Source organism: Corvus cornix, chromosome 19 (assembly GCF_000738735.6).
Source record: "Corvus cornix cornix isolate S_Up_H32 chromosome 19, ASM73873v5, whole genome shotgun sequence".
NCBI classification, from domain to species: Eukaryota; Metazoa; Chordata; class Aves; order Passeriformes; family Corvidae; genus Corvus; species Corvus cornix.
Window position 1 is genome coordinate 7686644 of NC_046348.1, and position 24748 is coordinate 7711391.

At 49.1% G+C, this 24748-nt stretch overlaps 2 protein-coding genes and 1 long non-coding RNA gene across 4 annotated transcripts; all 3 read left to right on the forward strand.

Moving 5' to 3' along the window:
• Positions 1-3889: 3889 nt before the first annotated feature.
• Positions 3890-6598, forward strand: UBC (ubiquitin C). Its single transcript, XM_039562727.1, has 2 exons — positions 3890-4161; positions 4909-6598. Exons 1-2 carry the CDS (start codon positions 4024-4026, stop codon positions 6286-6288), a joined length of 1518 nt encoding a protein of 505 aa, XP_039418661.1. The 5' UTR covers positions 3890-4023; the 3' UTR covers positions 6289-6598.
• A 452-nt stretch (positions 6599-7050) lies between these two features.
• On the forward strand, positions 7051-11744 carry LOC109144990. 2 transcript variants are annotated; one of them, XR_002046087.3, is made up of 4 exons: positions 7051-7373; positions 8418-8521; positions 9843-9922; positions 10223-11744. It is a non-coding gene; the product is annotated as an uncharacterized LOC109144990 (long non-coding RNA). The 2 variants fall into 2 exon arrangements; XR_002046086.3 differs by having other exon boundaries at positions 7051-8521.
• A 228-nt stretch (positions 11745-11972) lies between these two features.
• LOC104691034 (transient receptor potential cation channel subfamily V member 2) lies at positions 11973-23078 on the forward strand. The gene is made up of 17 exons (XM_010402388.3): positions 11973-12357; positions 12572-12734; positions 14046-14301; positions 14922-15055; positions 15369-15521; positions 16089-16229; positions 16708-17006; positions 17383-17559; positions 17978-18136; positions 18263-18358; positions 18844-18914; positions 19219-19384; positions 20066-20132; positions 20214-20521; positions 20809-20927; positions 21384-21478; positions 22198-23078. Exons 2-17 carry the CDS (start codon positions 12647-12649, stop codon positions 22326-22328), a joined length of 2460 nt encoding a protein of 819 aa, XP_010400690.1. The 5' UTR covers positions 11973-12357; positions 12572-12646; the 3' UTR covers positions 22329-23078.
• Positions 23079-24748: the final 1670 nt, after the last annotated feature.

The window sequence follows — 24748 nt, forward strand, 5'->3', positions numbered from 1 at the left end:
AGCTTGAGAGGCAAAATGGAAAAGGAAGAATTATTCAGACAGATGATGGGATGGACAAGAGGAAAAGTCCAGTAAATTACAGTTGGTTCTGTGTAGATGTCTCGTGATGCTCAAAGGCCAGCAGCGGCTGACGTGTTCAGTTTTAAAGTACAAAGGGGCTTTTCTGTGCATCTCAGCTCTGCTTGTATAACAATGACTCAGCTCTGCAGCCCTGGCTCACAGCCAGCATTGAAATTCTGCCTGTAAGAGCATTTTTATTCCCAAAGCAGCACTGAAAGCAGCCGCATGTTTGTGGGTGAAAGAGAATTAGGAACTGTGGATGTTTTTTTTATCTAATAAGCAGGGAACTAGGAGTTGTGTATAGCTGACAGAATACTTAAAAAACCTGAGGTGGTTAAAAGTACGTGGTTTGTTCAGGGGGGAAAAATGTCCGTGCTTGGATTTCAGTCTCCCTGTGGTGGAGGGGGAAGCATTCTGGACGTTTTCCTCACCATCAAAGGACCCAAGCTGGATCTGAAAACAAAATGCAGGGAGGTGACACCCCTGGGCTGTTCAGAACAGCCTTGACAATGTTTGTTTTTGTTCACTGTTACAGAGGTTCTGTTGAACACATTAACAGTGATTAACGGCGTTTTAGGGCTTATTTCTTCTGTCTGCCTGTTTTCCAGGGTACTTCCATAAAAACTTTTAAAAGTTATATAATTTCCAACAGTGCTGGAAAACCTTGCCCCAGAAAGCACAAGCTAAATGTGCTCAGAGGCAGCAGAGAGGAGGGGAACAAAGAGCTCCCTCTCTGCACTGCAGCTTGGATGGGATCCAAAACATTCCCGGGCAGGAGGCAGAGCGGAGAGATGCAGACAAGGAGCTTTAGAGCAGACCTAGTTATTAGCTGTTGCTTTCACTGGCACAACACGCAGGCACAAACCTGTGATTTCAGCCCAGGGTGGCTTTTTGAAATGCCCTTCGGACGTCTCCTTCCAGCAGAGCACGGGGAGCTGTCACACGTTCCTCTGGGTCACCCAGACCTTCCGAGGGAGACCTGCCCAAGCCTGTTTATCGTGGCAGCACAGATCTGAAAGCTGAATCCCATGTGTCCTACAAAGTTAAAATACACTTTAGACAAACAGGGAGACAGAGGAGTATCACTCATTTTCCTCTTTTTACTACCGATCTCTTTGTTTTTCTTAAAACTTGTTTTCCTTCTTTTCGCTCCTGAAGTTGGTGGCTTCTTAAAAACTTTGTTTAGTGAAGGTATTTTTAGCATAAGGCTATAAAAACAAAACTGAGGGAGTTGTCTTTTTTTGGCAATCTCAGAATATCACAGTCAATCTCACAGGACTTTGAATTATGACTCACTATTTGTGTAACCCTCCAGGCTGGCAGCACAGGGACAAGCAGTGACATGCCACTGCTGTGTTTGTCTCGTGGGTGGAACTGCAGCCAAGCCTGGGCCTTATTGCACTGGGACAGGCTTGGGGAGGCAATATTTATCTGTACAACTGTAAACAGGTAAATATAATTATGCTGTGTCATACACAGTGAGAGGCAGGTGTGAGTAATGGTATGAGATAGGAATATATAGATAGATATATATATATATATATTTTTTTTTTTTTTTTCCTTGTGGCAAGCAGCCCTATTTTTGTCTGAACAAAGAACAGTAACTGGACTTGCCACACAGCCTCTGATGGCCAGGCTGGCTGTCCCAAGCTAAACCTGGTAGCTAAAGATAAACAGCTTGCCTCATTCCACATTGCTCATGTAAAAGTGATCCCTCGTTGCTAGGACATTAGCCTACATAAAAAACAGACCCAGCTTGTGTTCCAGAATGTACAGATTCGTTGGAAACATTTCCCTGACCCCAGATTCTTCTCTCCTGAAAGTAGGTTGCTCCGTACTACTGCCCAGTGACCTACTTTCAAAAGAAATGTGTGTTCCCAACTGCAGGCCCCATGCCCTGGCAAAGGCTGGAGCCACCTGTGCAGTCAGAGCAGTCACAAGATACAGATTTCAGGGGTTTTCAGCTTTGCATTTATTTATATACAGTTCAGAGTCAGCTGCTCGATGGTTTTTATTCACCAAGAGCTACCAGAGAGAGAGTGGAATGTTTGTTAAATGCATGTGCTTTGTACAGCCAGAACAGATTTAGCCATATTTAGAAAGATTAAAAAAAAACAAACCAAGGGAGGGCTCCTGTGTTTTCTGGTTTACACAGAAAGGAAAAAAAAATTACAGAAATTCCTCCTTCTCCATCTACAGGGACATCAAAAAGAGAAATATGCACCATAAAATCCTTTATAAATGTGTGATGTGCTCAAACACTGCCCAGGCTTTACATTAATCTCCAGCTTTACAAGATGTGGCCTTTCACATTTGTAAATATTAGTTATTCGTGGCCTTTCCTCTGGGAAGAGCGCCTGGGATGTGCAGCAAGCACAGGACAGCCTCAGAGCAAACCTTCAGCCACCCTGGCACCACCACAAAGCAAACAAACGGGATATTGCCCAACTCTGCCTTTCGTCCTAAATTTATGTAGCCAAATAATATTTCCAAGGTTGGCTATTGCCATGGAACTTTCTGAACTTTCCAGTTACCCTTTTTCCATCTTCCTGTTTCTACATTGTGAGCAATTATTGTTAGGATGATTTATTTCCTTTTTACTGTAAACCAGGAGGTGCTTGGAACCATGTTAGAAGAAAGGAAAGCAAAAGGATTTTGTTGTTGGGGTTTCTTTTTTTTTGGTGGTTTTGTATTTTTGTGTGGGTTTGAGGTTTTTTTAGGGGGAAATAGAGCAGCTCTGTACTGAATCTTGCCAGTCACACGTGTGCTGCTGCTTTGTGAGTGGAGGATTTAACAAGGTCATCTGGCTTCACTGAAGGAACAGCAGATAAAGCTGCTAAAAAACACATAAAAACCATCTTGGATTTTGTGCACTCCAGCTTTAATATGATATAAAATTAGTTAAGAGCCAGTCTGAAAGGTATAATGAAGTTTAATTAACCCGAGGCACGTTTCCACATCAGTTCACAGAAGGCAGCTGCCTCATAACTGATCAAAGCTTCCTGTTCTGGAGTTGAGTAAACAACCATTTGAATTTCAGATGTCAGCATTTCATCACAGGGCTTGTTTTACAGCCTCACATTAAGAGAATTAACTCGTCAGCCAGCTCCAACCAGTTCCACAGGCAGCTCGGGAACTGGGCCGCGTGACTGGGGCAGCTCGTGTGACGCACCGGGAGCCACCAACGCTCCTAAATTATGCTGTTTTTCCAACTTTGCTAACTGAGTTCTGCTTTTCCCGACGTTTCCTCTCAACCTTACAGGCCAGGACAAGCCCTACAGCCTGTCCCAGGCTTTTCCATGATGCCTCAGCCATCCTGGGGAAAGGGCTGCTCAGAGGCCCCAGTGGGTCATAAAACACGGCCACCAAGGCTCACCCCCCCTTTTATAGGGCACTTCTCCCCCAGTCCGTGCCAGGCTCTTCCCTGAGCACTGCTGGGATTCAAGCAGGGGCTAAAGAAGCCCCAGTATCGTTCCTATCCCCATCATTAACCCCAGTCCCCATCATAATCCCTCTCCCTGTCCCCTCATGGCCCCGGCTCCCCCCGCCCCCCCCAGCCGAAATCTGCCCCGCCAGGCGGCTCCTCCTCAGCAACAGCGTGACCTCACCGCGCACCAATCAGCGCCGAGCGGCTCCGAAGCTTCCAGAGCTTTCCCTGCCCCCGCCGCCCCCGCCGCTCTCCAACTGCCCCTCCGAGCAGCCAATCAGCGCCCGCCCTGCGTCACGCTCCGCCAATCACCGGCGGACTTCCCGGTCTGCCCACCAATTCCTCACCACAGCGCCGCGGAGGAAACGGTTCTGGATCCATCCGCACCCTTCGAAATTTGCAGATTTTTAAGGGTCTGATCCCCTCTACTGAAATTCTGGGACCCCTTTGCCTGTGGAAGAGGCATTGGAGCGGGGAAAAGGCGAGTATTTTCCAGAATAGTGCTCTTTTCCTGGGAACTACTTTGGGGGGGGCGGATGGACACGTTCGTTTTGGTGGGCGGGGACTGTATGGCCAGCAGCCCTATAAATAAGGGCGGGTGCGTATTACGCGGCAGATTCTCGGTTCAGCGCCGCTGGATACACTCTGGGAGCTTTTCGTACAGGGCCGCAGACGTGAGTGCGCTGGGGGGGCGGAAATTGGGGGGTGTGGGGGGGGGGAGACGGGCCGGGTGTTCTGGGCAGGACCGCACCAGGCGGGGTGGACGCGGCTGGGCGGTTTGCGGGAGGGTAACGGAGGAAGCGCGGGGCAGAGTAGCACGGTATTGTGTAGTGCTCTGAACCGTGTTGGTGAGAGCTGGGCGGATTGGGGGGCGTAGAAATGAGGGTAATTCCTGTCCGGGGAGGCGGTGTCGTTACGGGGAAGATGGCGCGGGCTGAGCCGTCCCTCCCGGAAGGCGGCTGTGAGTCACTGCAGGGGCGGGGGAGCGGCGGCGCTGCCGCAGGGCGGGGCCGCGGGGCGGGCTGAGGGCTCCGTCCGCTGCCGCAGCGCGGGGGGGTCGGGGGCTCCGCTGCCGCATCGCCGCCCTCAGGGCGGTCCGGGAGTCCAGTGCTGCCCTGCGGGGAGAGAATGTGAGGGGCTTCGGGGAGCTCTGGTGCCGCATTGCTGCACTGCGGGCATGAAGGAGAGGGGATCTGGGGGCCCTCTAATGGGAGGAATTTGTTAAAAGAGTTCAGCTGACCGTGTCTCAAAACCAGGTTTAGTTAGTCGTTAAAAAACGATATTTTTTTTTCACATTTCCTGCAATGAAAATAAAAATTTTTAGCTGGTGGGAAATAATAGTAGTAATGCCTTTGTTTAGGGTTTATTAAAGGCTTTACTTGATTAAGTGGCTATAGCTTAAACATTTGTGTTTTTTGCAGGCCAACATGCAGATCTTTGTGAAGACCCTGACTGGCAAGACCATCACCCTTGAGGTTGAGCCCAGCGACACCATCGAGAATGTGAAGGCCAAGATCCAGGACAAGGAGGGCATTCCTCCTGACCAGCAGAGGCTCATTTTCGCCGGCAAGCAGCTGGAAGATGGACGCACCCTCTCTGACTACAACATCCAGAAGGAATCCACCCTGCACTTGGTGCTTCGTCTCAGGGGTGGGATGCAGATCTTCGTGAAGACCCTGACTGGCAAGACCATCACCCTGGAAGTCGAGCCCAGTGACACCATTGAGAATGTGAAGGCCAAGATCCAGGACAAGGAAGGCATCCCTCCCGATCAACAGAGGCTGATCTTTGCTGGCAAGCAGCTGGAAGATGGTCGTACCCTCTCTGACTACAACATCCAGAAGGAATCCACCCTGCACCTGGTGCTGCGCCTGAGAGGGGGGATGCAGATTTTCGTGAAGACCCTGACTGGCAAGACCATCACCCTTGAGGTGGAGCCCAGTGACACCATTGAGAATGTGAAGGCCAAGATCCAGGACAAGGAAGGCATCCCTCCCGACCAGCAGAGGCTGATCTTTGCTGGCAAGCAGCTGGAAGATGGGCGCACTCTTTCCGACTACAACATCCAGAAGGAATCCACCCTGCACCTGGTGCTTCGTCTCAGGGGTGGGATGCAGATCTTTGTGAAGACCCTGACTGGTAAGACCATCACCCTGGAAGTCGAGCCCAGTGACACCATTGAGAATGTGAAGGCCAAGATCCAGGACAAGGAAGGCATCCCTCCCGATCAGCAGAGGCTGATCTTTGCTGGGAAGCAGCTGGAAGATGGGCGCACTCTTTCCGATTACAACATCCAGAAGGAATCCACCCTGCACCTGGTGCTGCGCCTGAGAGGGGGGATGCAGATCTTCGTGAAAACCCTCACTGGCAAGACCATCACTCTCGAGGTGGAACCCAGTGACACCATTGAGAATGTGAAGGCCAAGATCCAGGACAAGGAGGGCATTCCCCCAGACCAGCAGAGGCTCATTTTTGCCGGCAAGCAGCTGGAAGATGGACGCACCCTCTCTGACTACAACATCCAGAAGGAATCCACCCTGCACCTGGTGCTTCGTCTCAGGGGTGGGATGCAGATCTTCGTGAAGACCCTGACTGGCAAGACCATCACCCTGGAAGTCGAGCCCAGTGACACCATTGAGAATGTGAAGGCCAAGATCCAGGACAAGGAAGGCATCCCTCCCGATCAGCAGAGGCTGATCTTTGCTGGCAAGCAGCTGGAAGATGGTCGTACCCTCTCTGACTACAACATCCAGAAGGAATCCACCCTGCACCTGGTGCTGCGCCTGAGGGGTGGCTGTTAAGTTCTTCTGCATCTTGCTTGACACTAGGATTGCCAGTGGCACTTGTGTTTGCACTGTAGTTCTTCAATGTCTTAATATTAAGTTAATGCAAGCTTGAGTAACTGCTGAACAACGTCTGTTGAAATGCTAATAAAGTTTTCTGTTGCACATTACACCCCGTAGTCTGTCTGAGTTCAAGCAAGTGAAACTGGTGTATTAAGTGAAATGCTTTGGCTTTTCTCATGGCAGTTTTAGCCTGTCTGCATGTATAACGAGGACCAACCTTGTGGTTAAAATGGATCTAGATTAAAATCTAATGAAGTGCTAATAATACCATGTTGTTTCTTTTTCCTGGAGTTTAGCAGCACTCTAGTTCCAGGTGGGCTATAAACACCCCACAAAAGGGATGTGGTGGTCCTTGTAGGGGGTGGGTTTTGCTGCAAGTTGGGAACTTGGAGCATGTTTAAGTTGTCTGTGCTGGGCCTGAGGGGCTGCAGTGCCTGACACTGCTCTGAAGGGACTCTGTGGGTGGGGGTGATTCTCTGGGCCATGGTCAGGGGAGGGCTGGTCACAGTGGGGATTGTGTGGTGGGTGGGAGGGAAGGTGCCCCTTGCTGCCTCCAGGGTAAATGGCAATAGGTGGCTGAGCAGTGTAAAAACTGCTTGATTTGATATGTTGAAGTTCTACAGAGTTATTTGTGCCGAAAAGGGAGGTAGTTCCCACTGAAGGCTGGTTTGGTGTGGTTTTTTTTTTTTTTTTTTTTTTTTTTTTTTTAATGGGGTGAGTTAAGGAATCTCAAACAAGTGGGGTTGGGCTGGGTTAGTTGAGGTGCTGTGGTGGGTCTTTAGAGGCGGATATAATACCCGTGTACCCTCCCCCAAAAACTCGCCCAGGTTGTGAGGGTGCCTCTCAGTGTCTTCACCTGTTGAATTCTGCCAGCCTTGGACAGGGAGTCCTGGCCCCATCTGCATGTGCAGAGTCTGTGCTGCTGCTCTACGCTTTTCCCCCAAAAGCTGTGTTCGGCACCATCTTAGTCTATGTTTTTATCCCCTGGAGTGCTGCTGTGAAAGTTTGTTCCTCTTGAATTTCATCTCTGAGCATCTGTGGTAAGTGTTGCACTTAACAGGAAATTAAGGCAAAAAGTTGCTCTTTCATAGAAAATGCGCACTGACTTCTGTGTGGGTTTGAGGGTTATAGCCATAATGGGATTTTTGGTTTTTTAGGAGCAGGGCTTGCTTCCCTCTGCTGAGCTGGCAGAAGCACAAAGTTCTGTAAATATTTGCTGTCTCTGCCATAAGAGAGACTTCCCTTAGTTTGAGTTTTCCTGCAATTGCTTCTTTGTGGTGGTTGCAGTTTAACCACCTGGCAGGCTGCCCAGTGGGGCTGCCTGGGCACCTTCCTGGGAGGGCCTCAAGAGCCATGGAAATGGTTCTGGGCACCCAACTCAGGGTGGCCCTGGTTAAGCAGGAGGCTTGACAGGGTGACCTCAAAATGTCCCTTCCAGCCCCAACCATTCCCTGCCTCTCTGAACTGGGTGTCTTAGCCCTGATCTGTGCTCAGCCCTGTCTGAAGTCCCTGAGCAGTTCATAGGCCACAGGAGATAAGGCACTGAATAACCTGATGTTCCTTATCTTCCTGCTGGGGTTTGGGGTGGCCTGCAGGACAGGGACCCCAGGGAGGTGAGAGGAGGGGTCTGCACAGGCCCCACTCTTTGCTTTGGTTTTTGGCCTAAGCCAAACTGGTACCTGGGGTGTTCCAGGTGTGGGTGGTCCAGAGCTGCACATGGAGCCTGCTTTAACCTCCTGAGCTGTGAGCAGGGTGAGAAGTGGGAATGTTCAGGCTCTCTGTGGTTTGGGGAACAGCTCGGGCCTGGCTGAGGCAGCGTGGCCCATTGTGTGGCACTGAGTGTCCCTGGGCTGCTTTCCTCAGCCCTCCCCATGGGAAGATTTCCTGAGGTGAAGCTTGTGCTGGGAATTAACTCTGCATTTCTTCTTAGAAATGCCCAGAACAGCACATCCTTAGGGCCAGAGAGTGAAATCTCCCAGTGGTGTGGCGTTGCAGCAGTCCCTGGGTGAGGTGTGGGGCTGGGCTGGGTGTGGATTGCTGTGAGGGGACAGGGACACCTGTGCTGGAATTCTGTGTCCTTGCAGGAGCTGTGGGATCCCCCAGCTGATGGAGGGATAACAGTCACATGCAGGAAGAGATGACCGCAGGGATTTCTTCATTCATGAGAAAAAAATCCTTGCAATTTATTGTAAGTTACGTGAATTAGGGAAATGTATATAAATCACAAGGAAATGGGAATATCAATTTGTATAACATGCATTGTTTACACTGAAGTTATTAGCATCAAACAAAGTAAGATGTCAGACAATACAAATGACTGATGTTGTTAAAATACACTTTTTTTTGATTCCTACAATATGGTGGTACCTCTAAAAGTCTTCTTACAGACAACTATTCATAACTAAAATAAGAATTTAATAGGTTTTACCCAGAATCTCTATGCTGTTAGAATAATCTGAATGCTCCCATATTTACAACAGATTCTGGTAATATCTTTTAATCCTACTCTAATCTGAGTTTTGTGGCTGGCCTTTGAGTTTTTTTCTTATTGCTTCAGTTAATTTCTAGCCTGCTCTCCCTTAAAAAAATCAAACAAACCCCCAAAACCACAAACAAAAGGAAAAACCAGCCAAGATTTCAGGGGTTTTGTCTTCTGTGCTTAAAAAAAAGCACTTAACACCTGTAAAAAGATAAATGAAATAACCCATTATACTGGGGTTTGGATACTTCTGGGGCATTCTCCTTTAGCAGCTGCCCCACAACATAATCCTATAGGGAAAGTGAGGGTTAAGGCAGATGAGCACTGGGAATAAATCCCTCGGTATTTCTGCGATCTTGTCCACAGCAACAAAGGCTGTGTTTGAAGATCCTTGGCTGCCCAATTCGGCCAGTTGGAATTCCAATTGCCTCGGTGGCCACAGGATGTCACTGTTCCTCCACAAAGGGATTTATTTTCCATCTGCCGCTGGATTTCCTATTTTGCTGCTCTTTGATTGTCAGCAGAGCATTCCTACAGGCTGTGATCCTACAGAAAGGGATACATCAAGTAGAAAGATACTTCCATTTTAGGAATAAGAGAGCTGGATGGTTCCCTCAAAGGCCTGAGAAAAATATAGATTGGAGCCTTGAAATGTTATGATGTGGAACTTGCAGTTCCAGAAATAAGATGGAAATAATCATGGAGATTGAGTTCCCTGGGCTATCAGACAAGTTCTGACAAGGGATTATATTTAAGAATATTTATGTTTCAGATTGGGCACTGGCTGGTGTCTCTAGAGGTACTGATTTTCATCTGTAACTAAGAAATGAAGCTACTAAAATTAATCACTTCAGTGTGGCTTTTACAGAACAGTTGCATGGAAAAAAAAAAGTCAGGCCTTGCAAAAACACTTGCTGTTTTCCCAAGTATGAAAATACACCTTTAAAAGAAACTATTTTTTTCTTTTGCTGGCCTACCTGTTGTATTTGAGAGAATTCTAATTCTCCACCTTTGCATGTTGTTATTACAGGTTTTCCTCCTCCTGTGAAGATGATTTTGAGCTGCTACACCTGAGAGTGGCCATAGATCAATCCTGTAGCTAAATTACAGGTGACATTGAACTTCTATTTAGAGCATACTGAAAGCATGGTACTAATCATAAGACTATTATGTTTTTCAGTGTCTGGTAAAAATGGGAACTGAGGTGAAATGTGCTTGTTTCCATCTTTTCCAAAGTTGTTCTTCTTCATGCTTCCATTTGCCTTTTGTTTAAGCAGGCTCCAGTCATTGCTTTTTCTGCTGTGAATTACCCATCTATGATTTATAATTATGAAGATATTTGATAATGTTATTGAATGAAAAACACTTGCCTTGAAATTTCACTTGGCAGTTTGACTTCTCTCTTCCCAGATTTCCACCGAGTGTGTCTCTCCTGTCAGGAGAAACTCGGACACATCTCATGAGTAAAAGAAGCAATTGTGAGATTCCTTCGTGTTCCTCCACAGAAAAGCCTCAAAAAGCAAGAGGAGAATTCAGGCTGACAGACAGGTGACATTAAATTGCTGCTTTTATTCTCCCTGCTCTGTGTTTCTATGCTCCCCGGGGCTCTGTTTGGCTGTGGTGACCTCTCAGCTGGCAGCGATTCCTTTCCCAGCAAACTGCACATTCCTCTCCCTCCGTGCAAGCTATTAAAAGCAGATGTGCAGGGAGAGCTCTGTTATGATGCACTTCTGTGGGCTGATTTCATTCCTTGGCTGGAGTGGTGGGATGCCTCCCAGGAAAGCTGGAGAAGAAGCCCAAGAGGATTTAAACTCAGAAGTCTGAGCTAAACTCCTGGGCCTGAAGCTCTGTTGATATCACAGTAAATGAAGTGTAACACAGCTAAGGTAAACTGAGCTAAATCAGTGCAAGGCTGGAATGAGGGAGGGATTGGAGAGATTAGATCTGATCTTGCATTTATCTGTTTGTTCTTTAGAGGCTGTTCTGTGGGTCTTAATAAATCATTAAGAAACCCTCATGGAAAGAAAAAGCAGCTTTGCCTTGTCCCTGGGCCAGCTTCATTTTGAAACACAGAAATCTTGAGAAATAAGGTTGTAATCCCCTGCAAAGCCATGAGGAGGAAAAAGGCACCGTGCCATTTAATTGGTGTATTTATAGGGACGTCATCTCACAGCCTGCATCTGACTCAAAGCTGAAGCCATCTGGGAATGTTTCCGTGGGTGACGACCACATTCCAGGAAACGTCACAGCATCTGCAGCCCTGTGGGATGAGGATTGCTTCAGGCTCTCCTTTGGCTCAGGATAGGTTTGGAAGAAGGAAGCCACAGCCAGAGTTTAGTGTGTCATGCTGTGACACCCCTTCTCCGTGTTTTTGGGCCAATGGTTAACCTCACTTCTGGGATTTCTCCTGGAATGTGCCCCTACTGTCAAGGTGTTGATTAGAAGAGCTGTTCACCCTCGTGTTCATTAATAAGATTTCCTAGCTGAGCTCTAGAACACATGAATGGCTTTGTGAAGGATCAGGAGTACAGGTGGGAATCATTGGAGCAGCATTCCTTTGGGAAAGAAAGGCTATTGAGGCAGTGGGTGCTGGGTGGTGCAGGAAGTGATCCCACTGCCTCCTGGGGAGAGGGAGAGCTGAAACAGGAGGTGTGGGCTGGTGTCCTCTGTTTCCCAGGAGTCCTGTTTTGTGAGGGGAAAGTGAAGCAGTTTTGGGGGGTGTGTGCCCAAGGACAGTCAGTTGTGGGGTGGGAGGGCAATCCCTGCTCCCAGGAGAAGCCTCTCCCAGACTTTTCTCCTTTGGAGAAAAAATGGGTGCTAGAGCAGACGAAGTAACCAGTGGCCTGAGTGTTTGGGCTGCTTTGTGCAGTCCCCTGTGCTCGTGAGCAGCAGCTGACGCTGCACTTCGTGGGGTCACTTCATTTGCTCACAGTTTGTGTCACTGGGGCTGTGCAGCTGTGAGCAGACCTGGCTTCCCACACAAAGTTTGACCTCAGCTGTTTCCAGGGGCTGGGGCTGGGGCTGGCTGGGGGAGCCTCGTGACGGCCTCACAGGGGCTGTGGTGGGAAGGCACGAGGCGTTTCCTCCCTGTGTGCAGGCAGGGGTTAAGCATTCTGAATTTGCAGTAGGCAGCCAGCTTTCCCATATAAGAGCACTGCACTCATTGGCTCTCCCCTCTACTGAGAAATCTCTCTAGTCATTTCCTGTGCAAGCCCTCCTTCACTTCGCAAAAAGCCACACAGTTGAGTGAATAACAGGGATCCGGGGTTATTCCTTCTCCCAGGCAGCTTGGATTCTCTCATGGAGCACCTCCAGCCAGGAGCTCAACTCTGTGCCATTCCCAGGCTGCTGAAATGAACGTGGGCTTCTCTGCAGGAGCGGGGGACTCTCACCCATGGATGTAAATAATTTTGGGTCTGCCTTCATGTCAATTAACACTTTTTGGTGCTTGGCTTGGTTTCTGCTGCGAGGTTATTTCCCCTCTGAAGGATCCGTTGGGGTTCCTTGTCAGATCAGTCCTTGGGTGGAGCTTGCAGCAACTTCTGGTAAGTGCTGTGCTCTTCTGACAGCAGGGCTTGGTGCTGCGCTGCTCCAAATGGCTTGGTGAGGTCTCAGAGAGAAATAACTCAGTTCTTGAGGGGTGGGAGTTGAGCTGGCAAGCAGAGAGTGCTCCCTGTGTTTCCCAGGGATGCACAAAGTGGGTGGATACATCAGAGGGTCCTTTTTTATAGGACCATTTTGCTCTTGCTTTTAACCCAGATGCCCTGTCTGTGCAAGACTGACAATAAATAACTCTCTTGAGTGCTGTGGAAAGATGGAAACTGCAGCTGAGAAATGATTTTGGGGAGAGGAAGACAAAAAAGCACGAGCAAGCTGTTACGGAAGCGCAAATATCCTTCTAAAGGATTCGGCAAATGTACCAGTAAGTGTTTTGGGGAAGGAAGGAGGTCTGAAATGGGATTAAAGGGTGTGTGCAGAGGAGTGTTTGTCACTAGAGCGCAGACTAAACTGAATGGCTGAGTTATCATAACGGTCTGTCTCCAAATCAGCCCTTGGCTTTCCTGCTGCGAGCTGCATAAAGATGTTCTGTGGCCCTTTTCTGCCTAGACCTGTGTTTTTTCACACCCTAACCCAAGCCAAAATGCTTAAGCTGCGTCCATTTACCTCTTTGCTGGTGCAGGCTATGGAGTCTGGCTGTAGTCGCAGCAAGGGAGATTTCTCTTCAGAGGAAACCTGTTAACCGTTTGGAGGGAGGGCATGGGAATGAGAAGGAGTTATTAACCAAAGCTCTGCTGCAGGTTGGTAATTGTGGATGTTTAATTGCTGCCTCACAAACTGTGTGAATCTGCAGCCACACTTCAGGCAGCATGCCTTGGGTGTGGTCTGAGATGTACTCAGACAGGCATGAAGAGATGTCTCCAAAGAGGCGAAAAAGAGTTCAGGAAGCATTAGTTGAACCAAGGGGGCTGGCTGGGAGCTCTGCTGGCTACTGATGCTCTCTGTGCAGCAAATCTGGTCAAGCTGTGCTCTCTGCAGGCTCCCAGGGCTGTGAGTGTCCTCAGGGCAGGGGGAGTGTGTCTGCCTGAGCTGTGGAGCTGGGAGCTCAAATTCTGCGCTCACATGGATAGCCAGCAGCTCCAAATGCTGGGGAGATCACACTCATTTTGCCCCAGGATGAAATGTCAGAGTGCCTGGCGGGAACACAGTTTGTGCAGGTGTTTTTTCCCTGTACAAACAGCCTAAAGCTTCCCAGCAGGGACCGTGGGCAAACTCATCACTGTTCCAAAGCAGGCCTACAGTGAACCTTTATCTTTTTGGCCACTTGGTGACCAGCCTGTGCCTGCGCTGGTTGCACTGAGACAAGAACAATGATCACAGACTCCTAAAGAGCCACTTTCCTTGCCTTTTATGTCAGGAACATGTGCTGCTGCCAACAGGTGAGGTCATCTCACACAGGGGCTTCAGATGTGCTGCAGATGAGTTGCCTGTGCTTCATGAGCTGCTTTTAAACTTCTCCTCTACTGGAACCCCATTTAAGACCCTGATCCTTTATTCAAATACTCCTCCTGTGCAGAGTTTTACCAAATCTCCCTCTCAAGGGACCTGTGGCCAACCTGGGAACTTTCCTTGTGTTGCACTGAACGCCTTTGGGGCTTGTGCAGAAATTGTGTTAATTCTCCCCATCCCTCGCAGGTTTAGTGCCCCAACAGGGAACATCTTTGTTGATCTGCAGGACCATCTCTCCTGGCAATGGATAAGTTCACAAACGGGCAGCCAGGCCCAGCTCAGAGGAACAGGTTCATGGGATTGCTAGAAACTGATGACAGCATCCAGGAAGACAAACCTGCATCGAGTCAAAAGGAAGAAAGGTCGGGACATGGAAGGAAGGGAGAGCCACAACCCTTGGAGACACCTTATCAGAAAGAGAGCAGTGACTTTGCCCCTAAAATCAAGGTTAATCTGAACTATCGGCCAGGACTTGTCAGCAAGTGAGTAACTTTTGGGCATTTGAGCAGTTTGGGTTGTGGTCCAGGTGATCCACACTGATCCTGCCTGGTGGGAGCCTATGGATTTTCCCAAGTCTAAACTAAAAGTGGCAATGTGTTAATATTACAGGCATGTGGTGGAGGTAATTAAAAGCAGCAAGGGGATGTATTAGGGTTCTGGAGGGTGCCCACGTGTGTGGGGTGTGTTGGGTGTGGTTTGGGTCGGTGTGAACTGACTCCAGTCAGCCTCACACGGAGCCCTGTCCAGCTGAGCTGCTCCTGCCAGCGCTGTGAACCAGCCTGAGCGAGCTCCCACCGTGTGATGGGCCTGACTCTGGTCCTGCAGCTATCTTGGGCTCTCTCTCTGCTCTGGATGCGTGCCAGGGTTGCACATCAGCCTGGATCTGGGAACAGCTCCAGCTGATGGAAAGAGCAGCCGCTTAAGAGAATTCTGGGAAATAACTGTCTCTATTTTTCCCTTGACTCAAAAATAAAATACTTGAGTGGTTCCCCACCCCCCCAACAAACTCTCCTCTGTCTCTCTCCTTTCTCCCACTAGAACTCGTGACATGCTCTTGTCTCTGCTCTCCAGAACTTCCTAACACTTTGCATTTGTCCCGCAGCCAGAAGGACCCGAATCGCTTTGACAGGGACCGGCTGTTCAGCGCCGTGGTGAGGGGCAACCCCGAGGCACTGGATGGTTTGCTGGAGTACTTAAGGAGGAACTCCAAATTCCTCACCAATTCCGAATACACAGGTAGATTCCTGCTCCTGGAATTGTTTGTAATTCACAGGGTTAGCAGAGCCAGCACGTGTCAGTGTAGGAGGGGAGCAGGGGAACCTCCTCGTGGTTCTTTGCTTTCTCCAGCTCTCTGTCTCCTTTTCTTTTCCTTATGTTGAGGAGAATGCCATGAATTAAATATAGCCTAATGTTTTTGCCTTAGGACTACTGAAAATACTGATAAAAACCTTTAAAATTGTGATTGTATTTGAGTTAAGTTCTGAATCAAGCACTACAGCTGTGAGCAAAGCACACACACAAAACCCACTCAATTCTCTCTTTCTGCTAGATGCAAAGACTGGGAAGACCTGCTTAATGAAAGCCTTGCTGAACTTAAAAAATGGGAAGAATGACACAATCCCAGTCTTGCTGGAAATAGACCAGAAGACACAGAATCCCAGGCCACTTGTCAACGTGTCGTGCTCTGACTGTTTCTACAGAGGTAAGGAAGGATTCTGTGAGATGAGCAGGTAAAAGGAAAAGGAAAAAGAGGGGAACTGGAGCTCCTGCAGCACTGCAGCCCCAGGGTTCTGGTGCAGTCACACACAGCCCACTCACCTTTTAGTTCTGATTCTGGTGCTGCATCTTCTTCAGTCTTGAGTTATACCCTCCTTGGTCTGTAGAACAGAAATGATACCTGTTTAATAACTCAAGAAATGAGGTGATTTGCTTGGGAAAGTATAAGAAGCACTTGTAAAAATGAAAAAGAAGTGGTCTGTCACTGTTAAGTGAGTTCTGCTGTTTGGTTGTGCTCTGAACAGCAGCGTGGCCGTGTACTTGTGGGGTTGTCTCAATCCTCTCATGGCTGCTTGGGCTCTCAGTGCCAGGCAGGGGGAATTGCCTGCTCTGGTGTTGAATTTCTGATGGTTTTGAGGCTTGTTGAAAGCCCTCAGCTGGCAGCCATCCCTGAGGCTGCTGTTGCTGTGCAGAACACACAGCCAGCACTGGTGACATCGTGTCTTGTCCCCCTGAGAGTGGCACAGAGCGACAGGGTTTGCTCTGTCCTCAGGCCAGACAGCCCTGCACATTGCCATAGAGAAAAGGAGCCTTGATTTGGTGAAGCTGCTGGTGGAGAATGGAGCTGATGTCCACGCCAGAGCCCACGGTGAATTCTTCAGGAAGAAGAAAGAAGGAGTTTACTTTTATTTTGGTGAGTCACATGAAACCTGTTCCTCTGGGGTTTTTAGTGCCCTACTCTATGCTATGCCGCTAATTTTAGCTGGGTTTGCCCCTCTGTTGCCATCTTCAGTGTCCTTTAATCAAGCCCTTGACTTATTTAAATGGCAGGATTACATCTGGGGTGTCCACTGAGCATTTCCATCATCTTTGGGTTTATGTGTTTAACCCTGTCTGAGTGGCTTCAGGCAAAGACCAATACTTGGTTAGTCTGGATTTAGAGATCAGTTTGAGATCTGGGAAGGTGTTTCAGCTGCCCGCAGACACAGAGTAATTGTTTATTACAAAACCCTTTCTAATCTAGAGATGCTGAGACAGAACTTGTTCTCTGTTTCAGTGATAAAACTCTGGACTAAACATATTTTTCTGGGATTGGTTTTTTTCCCCCTTTCTTTAATTCTTTCTCACCCCTTTCTGCTTCTTCTCCAAATGCTGTGTCCTGATCTCTCCAGGTGAACTTCCCCTCTCCTTGGCTGCCTGTACCAACCAGCTTGATGTGGTGGATTATCTCCTAAACAACCCCCACCAGAAAGCCAGGCTGCAGGAGCAGGACACCCAGGGCAACACAGTCCTCCACGCCCTGGTGATGATTGCAGATGACACCGAGGAGAACACCAAGTTTGTGAGCACGACCTACGTTGAGCTCCTGAAGGCGGGCGTGAAGCTCGACCCGACGTGCAAACTGGAGGAGATTGTGAACTATGATGGGTTAAATCCCCTGCAGCTTGCTGCCAAGACAGGCAAAGTGGAGGTAGAGACAACCAGAGGGGAGCCCTGGGGTTGCTGAGGAGCGGGGATGGTGTCCAGTGGGGTTTGGGGTGGGAGTAACTTGCACCCAGCCCGTGGTGACGCTGCTGATGGGGCAGTGCCACAGGTGACCTCCAAGGCACTCAGTTGTGTCCTGCAGAGCCTCAGCTGGCTGCTGCTGCTCTCCCTGCCCCATCCCTGTTCCCTGGACTGAAGCTGGTTCCTCTCCTGGGGGAGCCAGATGTGGTTGGTTGCCTGCTTTTAGCCAGATCCAGGTGTTTGATAAGGCACAAATCCAGGGGTGCTGCACAGGGAGGTGCTTTGGGTGCATGGTGTCCTTCTGCACCTTCAGCCCAGGAATATTCTCCTGTTTGTGTCAGATCTTCAGGCACATCATCCAGAGGGAGATCAAGGACCCCGTGTACCGGCACCTGTCCCGCAAGTTCACCGAGTGGACCTACGGCCCCATCCACGTGTCCCTCTATGACCTGTCCTCCCTGGACAGCTTCGAGGAGAACTCTGTGCTGGAGATCCTGGCCTACAGCAGTGACACACCAGTGAGGCTCTCACCAGGGCTCAGACAGCTCTTTCTGTCCTTTATAGTGTTGCTGGCTAAGTGTGCAAAGCGTTTCAAGTTAATGGGGGTTTTCAGGTGATCATTTCTCTGAAAAAAGAAATGGTTCATGGGAAAGCTTGCATATTTTATTATTCAGAGGCTGCTTGGCATGGCTCTGACTATCCATAATTTGAGAGAAATTTGGATCCTTTTGTTGCTCTAAGCCTTGGTTTGTCCAAATACCTTGATGAAGTGACTTCTATGCAATGGTTGATACCTTTCACACTAAAAGACCTGACTGAATAACCCCTTAGTGACTCCCCAGCTGGAGCAGCTCCAACTCTTAAGAAGACAATCCTCTGGTGAATTCACATTGCTGTTGGCCCACAGGTGCATTTTTGTTGCTTGCTTCCCCACAGAATCGGTACAAGATGGTGGTTTTGGAGCCACTGAACAAACTGCTTCAGCAAAAATGGGAAACATTTGCCTCCAAGAGATTCTACTTCAGCTTCGTCTCCTACTTGTCATTCATGATCATCTTTACAGCCATTGCTTACTATCAGCCCTTAAGGGTAAAGGTAGGTCCAATCTTTTGATCTGGAAGGCCTGGATGGATGGAGCAGGGTTTAAAAGGTTATGGGTGGTTGTTGTCACTGCCTCTGCCTGTCTCCACTGCTTTGGGTGTTTTTGGTTTTGTCTTGCAGCCTTCCTTTCCAGTGGAGTTCACAGCTGGAGGCTTCCTGTGGGTCTCTGGACTGATCATTATCTTGTTAGGAGGCATTTATCTGATCTTTGCTCAGGTAGGGGTATCTCTTGTCTGGTTTCATTGTAAGACGGGGGGAAAAAGGGAGCTATCACTGGCATGGAGGCAGCAGATTCAGATCAGGATGTGCAGGAGGGGATGGCAGGAGGGAATCCTGCTCTGGGACACTCAGTGGGGATCTGGCAGTGACAGGGGCAGCACAAGCCAGGGGAATCATGGTTCCACAACAGCTAATAATTCTGAGAGACTTCTGTGATTTACAGCATTAAAATGCACCCCTGGCATTTAATGCAGGCTATTAATAAAGACATTGGGCTGAGCCATGATTCAGCCCTTGTTTATCCTTGCCTTTTATAAATAAGGCCTTTTTTCATCTGGGAGGGATGAAATTGGGGATCTTGAAGATGAAAGGAGCAGCACGTGGAGCAAAGCTTTCCCGTGGGCCATGGGCTGTGCTGGGCAGGGCTCCCTCTCTCACACAGCCTGGTTTTGATGAATGATGGATTGATCTTCCTCTCCCAGAGCCTGTACCTGCGGAGGAGACGCCAGTCCCTGAAGACCATGTGCTCTGACAGCTGCATCGAGATCCTGATGTACGTCCTGGGGGTTTGGCACAATCCCAGCTCGGAGCTGTTCTCTGTGTGGGCAGCTGCGTTGCCCTAACATTGCTACGGAGCTGGAGAGCAGGAAACACGGATCCTCTGCCACTTTTTCCACCCCTGCTGCCTTCTCCTACTGCTGCCTTTTGTCCTAAGCCTTTGTTGTAGTGGACTTTTCTGGGTGGGGTCTGTCTGCTCCTCGCAGCCTCCTCAAATGTGTTGGTTTTCATTGCAAACATCTACAAGGGGCCTTTTTGCTGAGGTGAGTCCCTGTCACTTCCTCTTGTTTTCTCTCCAGCTTCATCCAGGCCTTCTCCTTGCTGCTGTCAGCAGTCCTGTATGGAGCCAGCTCGGAGAATTACGTGGCAGTGATGGTGTTCTCCCTGCTTTTGGGGTGGGTGAACACCCTGTACTACACCCGGGGCTTCCAGCGCACCGGCATCTACAGTGTCATGATCCAGAAGGTCAGTGCTGGGGGGAAAACCTCTGCAGGAAAAGGTTTTGGGGTGTGAGGAACTGGAATTGATGTGCTATGGAAGCACAGATGTTGCAGAAGGAGGTTAGATCAGTGTCTTCAGCTACAGATGCAGCAAACCACTTGTTTGCTGTCACTGAGCATCCCAGGTGGCAGCAGCTGTGTGTCATAAACCAACTCCAAACTAGCCCTGAAAACCACTGTGAGTTCCCTGGAGCTGCTCAGCTTGGCCTGAGAAGTGTTTCCAGAGCTGTAGAGAAATCTGGGACTAGAAGGGCAAAGCAGAGGTGAAACAAGGTGCCAGGGAAGATCCTGATCACCATTTGTGTAAAGCCAATGGAGATGGAAAGGAAAAAGATGTGTGTGTTGAAATAATTTGGAAACAGCCATATTGGACACCCCACAGGGTATTTATCTGTTTCAAAGATCTATTCATACAAATAGAGCAACAAATAAGTTCATAGTACTGTCAGATTAAGCTGCCAGTGATATTATTTACCTGTGGAAGTAATTTAACACATATTAGCAGTTTCTTAAACTGGATAAAAGGTGGAAACCCTGCTGCCAGTGTTGTTCCTGGGGGCTGGGCTATGATGTGTGAGTGCAGGGGATCATCCTGGTGATTCCATGTGAGGTCAAGAACAGCACTTCCCCCTGGTTTGTGTTTCAGACCATCATGAGAGACCTGCTGCGTTTTCTCCTGGTTTATATGATCTTCCTGTTTGGCTTTGCTGCAGGTGAGCCCTCTCTCAGTGTTATGTGCAAGCTGAGCTGAGGGAAGCAGTTCCCTGAGGACTCAAACTGTGTTTTTCTCCCAGCTCTGGTGACACTGATGGGTGATGCCCCCTCAGTGTCTCAGAACAAGTCCCTGGCTCACCTGGAGAGCACGGGCAGCCACGCCATGTACGGGGGGCTGCTCAGCGTCTCCCTGGAGCTCTTCAAGATCACCATCGGGATGGGTGACCTGGATTTCCAGGAGCACGCCAGGTTCAGATACTTTGTCATGCTCCTGCTGCTGCTGTTTGTGATCCTCACCTACATCCTGCTGCTGAACATGCTGATTGCCCTCATGAGCGAGACTGTCACGGATATTTCTGGCTACAGCAAGAGTGTCTGGAAGCTGCAGGTGAGGCCCAAAGCTCTGCTGGGGTCTCACAGAGTCAGCGGTGGCCGTGCCTGTCTGTCCTAAGCTCAGCTATTAATTTGGGAGTGTGATTTTAGGTGTATTTACAACTCTTTGCATGATCCTCGTGCAGAGGTAACTCGAGGCAGTACTTTGGGGCACTCTGGGATTGGGTTCCACAGCGATTCTCTAAGTCCAAGGAGTTTCTGAGGGGGGAAGATTTAATGGAAAGGCTGGGCTGGGCTCTGTCTGTGCCTGGTTTCTCTCTGACGTGGGTTTTGTTCTTTCAGAGGGCTATTGCTATTCTAGAAATAGAGAAGGCCTGGCTGTGGCGCCAGGGTGGGAAGAGGAGATCTGGCTGCTTCATGTCAGTGGGGCTCAATAAGAAAGATGAGAGGTGGTGTTTCAGGTAAGACAGATGCTCCATTCCCCCCTCACACTCCAGCCTAGCAGTGGGCTCACAGCCTGGTAACCCTGGAGCACCCCAGGGGATTTCAGCACTGACTCAACCACACATTCCTGGGTACATTCCGATTTGTTGGTGATCGCCAGGCTGGAGGTTTGAGAGCTGGTTGATCCTCCAGCATTGTCACCTTTTGTATTAAGAACATTCCCTGAACTGGAGAATTTTAAAACACAGAGACCAGTGGACAATATGCAGGGGGAGCAGTTATTTTACCTCATGGAGCTTTGATTACAGAAGATCTTTGCTCAAAGAAAAGCTCTGTAAGGTGCTGTTGCTACAGCCAAACCATCAGGGTGGTGTTGGCAGGATGAGCTGGGCTGGGAGGCTGCAGGACAGTGAGATCTGGCTTGAAATGCTGCATTCCAGGCATCAGTGTCTTGTTGCATTTTCTCTCTCCAGAGTAGAGGAAATTAAATGGACAGATTGGGCAAAGGATGTGGGAGTTCTGAAGGAAGAACCTGGGAGCACCAGTGATTCAGAAATAAATCCAGAAGGTAAATTAAATGATGAAGAAAGGTCTGCAGTATCCTTTTAGCTTCCTGCTCAGCAAACTGCTCTTGGCATGTTGTTATGTCCTTGGTCACAGAATTTCAGGCAGGCCAACTTGAAATTGCTTCCCCACAGCAGCATCACTTGTGAGCTGAGAAAATGAAGATTTAGTGTCAGTCTGGACCTGGCCAGAGTTTGGGAACAAACTGAGGATGAAGGAGATGCCATCCCTACTTAGCTCTGGGAGAAATGGGCAGGAAATGCTGCTGGGAAAAAGCAAGGGCTGCTCTTCCTTTTGGCTCAGTAGCCCAAATATGTGATGCTTTTCCTAGGGAAGGTAACATTTAGGATCATTCATCCTGCACATGTTAAAATCACAGAGCTTTTAGAGCCTCAATATGGACATTATCTCTGGCAATGTTGTCAGATTCTGCCTGAGATCTTTGTTTGCTTCCCTTGGTAGACCTGGGAGGAAACTCTGTGGAAAACAGAGCTGTTACTTTCTCTAGAAAGACCTTGTTCAGACTGGCAGAGCTTGGGCAGACGCTCCAGGAGATTTAGACACAATCTCCAGTGTAGATTCCTCCTGGCTTTGGGGAGGTTGCAGTGCTTAAAACATTCTCTGGTGTGTGTTGGGTGTTCCCTGAACCTGCACTCTTCTAAACCTGGGTCCCTTTGTCAGCCTCCTGCTGATGAAGGGCTGTCCTTGCATCCCCTGCTGCAGAGACCAGGTCCTGGAAGCGGCCAGCACAGAAACCACCCCAAGCAGCTGCCTCGGAGGAGCAGTCCCTGCTGCAGCCCCAGCCACCAGCCACAGAGATGGTGCCTCTGCAGGGACAAACCAGAGGGCTTTGACAGCTTTTGGGAATTGCAACCTTGCCTCCATCTTCAAAGGAGCAGTTCTTCCTCTGGCAGCTGGAAGAACTGAAGGCATTGTCAGCAGTAAAGTGCATTTTGTGCAGGACTGTGGTGCAGCCTGTGGCTTTCAGTATTGTCATGCACTTTAATGATTCATTTCCTCTGAAGAAACTGTTTTTACTCGACTTTCTCTGCCTGACACTTTCTTATTACTATGCCCAAAGGTACAATGGTGGGAGCGAGCTCCTGGGGCAGTGGGGAGCATTCTCTGGGAAGGCAGAGCTCTCTGAGCTGTGCAGGGATAATGCTCATGGAATGGCCTGGCTGAGAATGGGCCAGCCTGTTCTTTGGTCACAAGGGACTGCACTGAGGTGCTTTGGAATAAAGAGTGTTGTAGAGTCGTGAAAAGTTGCTGAGGGTGGAGTTGTCTTCTGTGCAAAGCACTGCTGGTGTGAGATGTGAGTGGACAAATACTCACCCTGCAGGCAGCCAGAGCTGCACTGAGCCTGTGGCAGCACCTGCAGTGCTCCGTGGTTAATCCACACCAGGATCCCCATTTTACGCTGTTCAGATGAAATTCTTTGCATAATTCTTTGCTTAAAAGCACCGAGAGTGATGTGGATTTCCTGGGCCTGAAACTTTGCATGGTGGATTTCTGGGACTTCTGTTTCTCACAGGTTGCTTTGTCTCTGTAATAAACAGCAGCAGAATCCTGCTCGTGGCCCCTGAGAGGCTGATGGGCCAGCACTTTTTGTGTGGTTTTTGCTTCCTGTTACTCTTGATGGGCATCCTGTCTTGCTGCAAATGTCTGCAAGGACCTCATTACTTTTAGTGACGTGCACCCTGCCTCAGGCAGGAGGTGCAGCCCGCTGTAAACACTGTGGAAAAGATAAAAATGAGCTGTCTCACTTTTCACTCTATTTAACAGTAATAACTTGTAATATTTCTGTAAACAATACAGCAAGTGTACTTAATTGAAAATGTTCATCTTGGGATATATTTTCAGAGCTTCAGCCCTTCTCAGAAAGGGAGAGAAGGTGTTACTAGGGACTATAAGGTCTGATTACTGCTGTGGGGGTTAACTCTTGTTTTTCATGGCCTCGTGTCTGTTTGTGCAGCCACCCCTGAGCATGGAGCTGCTGATGCTGCACTGGATGCACCTTCCAGCCCAGGGAAAGCTTGGTGACAATCCCAGGAAATCTGCAGACCACAAGGGTTGGCAGCACCTTTCCTTCAGTGAGACAAGCTGTGCAACCTGAGGTCTCTGTCTCAATTCCGCTCTGAGGGAGTGAGGCTTGGAGGTTTTGCTTTCAGAGACCATCTCAATCTTCACTGCATGCACGTGACTGGCAGCAAAAAATTTGTTTTAAAACTTATTCCCTACACTTCAATGGGTTCTTCCCCTGGTGCTGGGCAATTCCCCCTCCAGCCTCACTGCATTGGGACTCTGAGTGGGAACTGACTTTTCTTGCTCCAGCTTCTGTTGTTTTCTTGCTTTGTGAAGCCTTCAGCTGCTTTTTCCATCTATGGCTTTGTCCTAAGTGTTCCCAACAGTTGGCAAGGTGCTCCTATTGCACGGAAGGCTCATCTGGCATACGATAAATCTATCACTGTGCTTGGTGCTGTGCTGTGGTAGGGACTCTTGGAGATTCTAAAGAAATGCAGGATCAAATCTGCCATCCCTGTCTGGAGTCAAAATAAAAGACCTTGCTGGTAGTTTGGGGAAGCTGTGGGCACTGACAGCTTTCAGCATCAGCTTCCTCTTCAGCTATTCCTTGAACCTGCTTCTCTTTTTAAGCTTGGCAGTGCTTGTTTATCTTTTGATCTGCATCAAAAATGTTCTGCTGCGAAGCAGGGCTTTAGCGTTCCCAGAGCTTCCCAGTCACACCACAGCCCAGCAGTCTCATGGATGAAGGACAGAGCAGCAGGAAGGGACAGGCCCCTGCACAAATGGACATGTCCAGTTGCTCAGAGGCTGTTGTCCAGCTCTTTGATGTGCTCTGGAAAAAGGGGGATTTTTCTGTATAGGCTTCGAGGTCTTCCCACCTCACAGAGCTCTCTCACAGCTCATCTGTGCAAGTTCCCTAAAAGGCACTCCATGTCTGGGGTGTGTGGTTCCCAATTCCCTATTTTCCTCAGGGGCAGAGGTGGAACCAAGCCTTCCTTGTTCCTCAGATGCTTTGCATGTTTTGGGGTTTTTCCCCCCCTGTTTTTCCAAAGCCTGCTCTGAAGCTGGAGCCAGCATGGGCAGCTGTATCCATGAGCTGATTCCCTCTCTCTTCATCTCCCTGTGACCCCACTTGCAACTGAACATACTTTCCATTGCCTCTGGAGCTCGCAGAGGGAGCCTTTGAAATGTGACAGCCCCAGGGCCCCGACAAAGACCAGATGCTTTCTGTAAGTCCCAGGATCTGCCC

Bases quoted from the DNA above. Each gene is read 5' to 3' on its own strand.
- UBC (XM_039562727.1), top strand. From the start codon at position 4,024: ATGGACACGTTCGTTTTGGTGGGCGGGGACTGTATGGCCAGCAGCCCT. The intron at 4,162-4,908 runs GTGAGTGCGCTG...TGTTTTTTGCAG, and splicing joins TTTCGTACAGGGCCGCAGAC to GCCAACATGCAGATCTTTGT.
- LOC104691034 (XM_010402388.3), top strand. From the start codon at position 12,647: ATGATTTTGGGGAGAGGAAGACAAAAAAGCACGAGCAAGCTGTTACGG. The intron at 15,522-16,088 runs GTAAGGAAGGAT...CTCTGTCCTCAG, and splicing joins CTCTGACTGTTTCTACAGAG to GCCAGACAGCCCTGCACATT. The intron at 20,928-21,383 runs GTAAGACAGATG...TTCTCTCTCCAG, and splicing joins GATGAGAGGTGGTGTTTCAG to AGTAGAGGAAATTAAATGGA.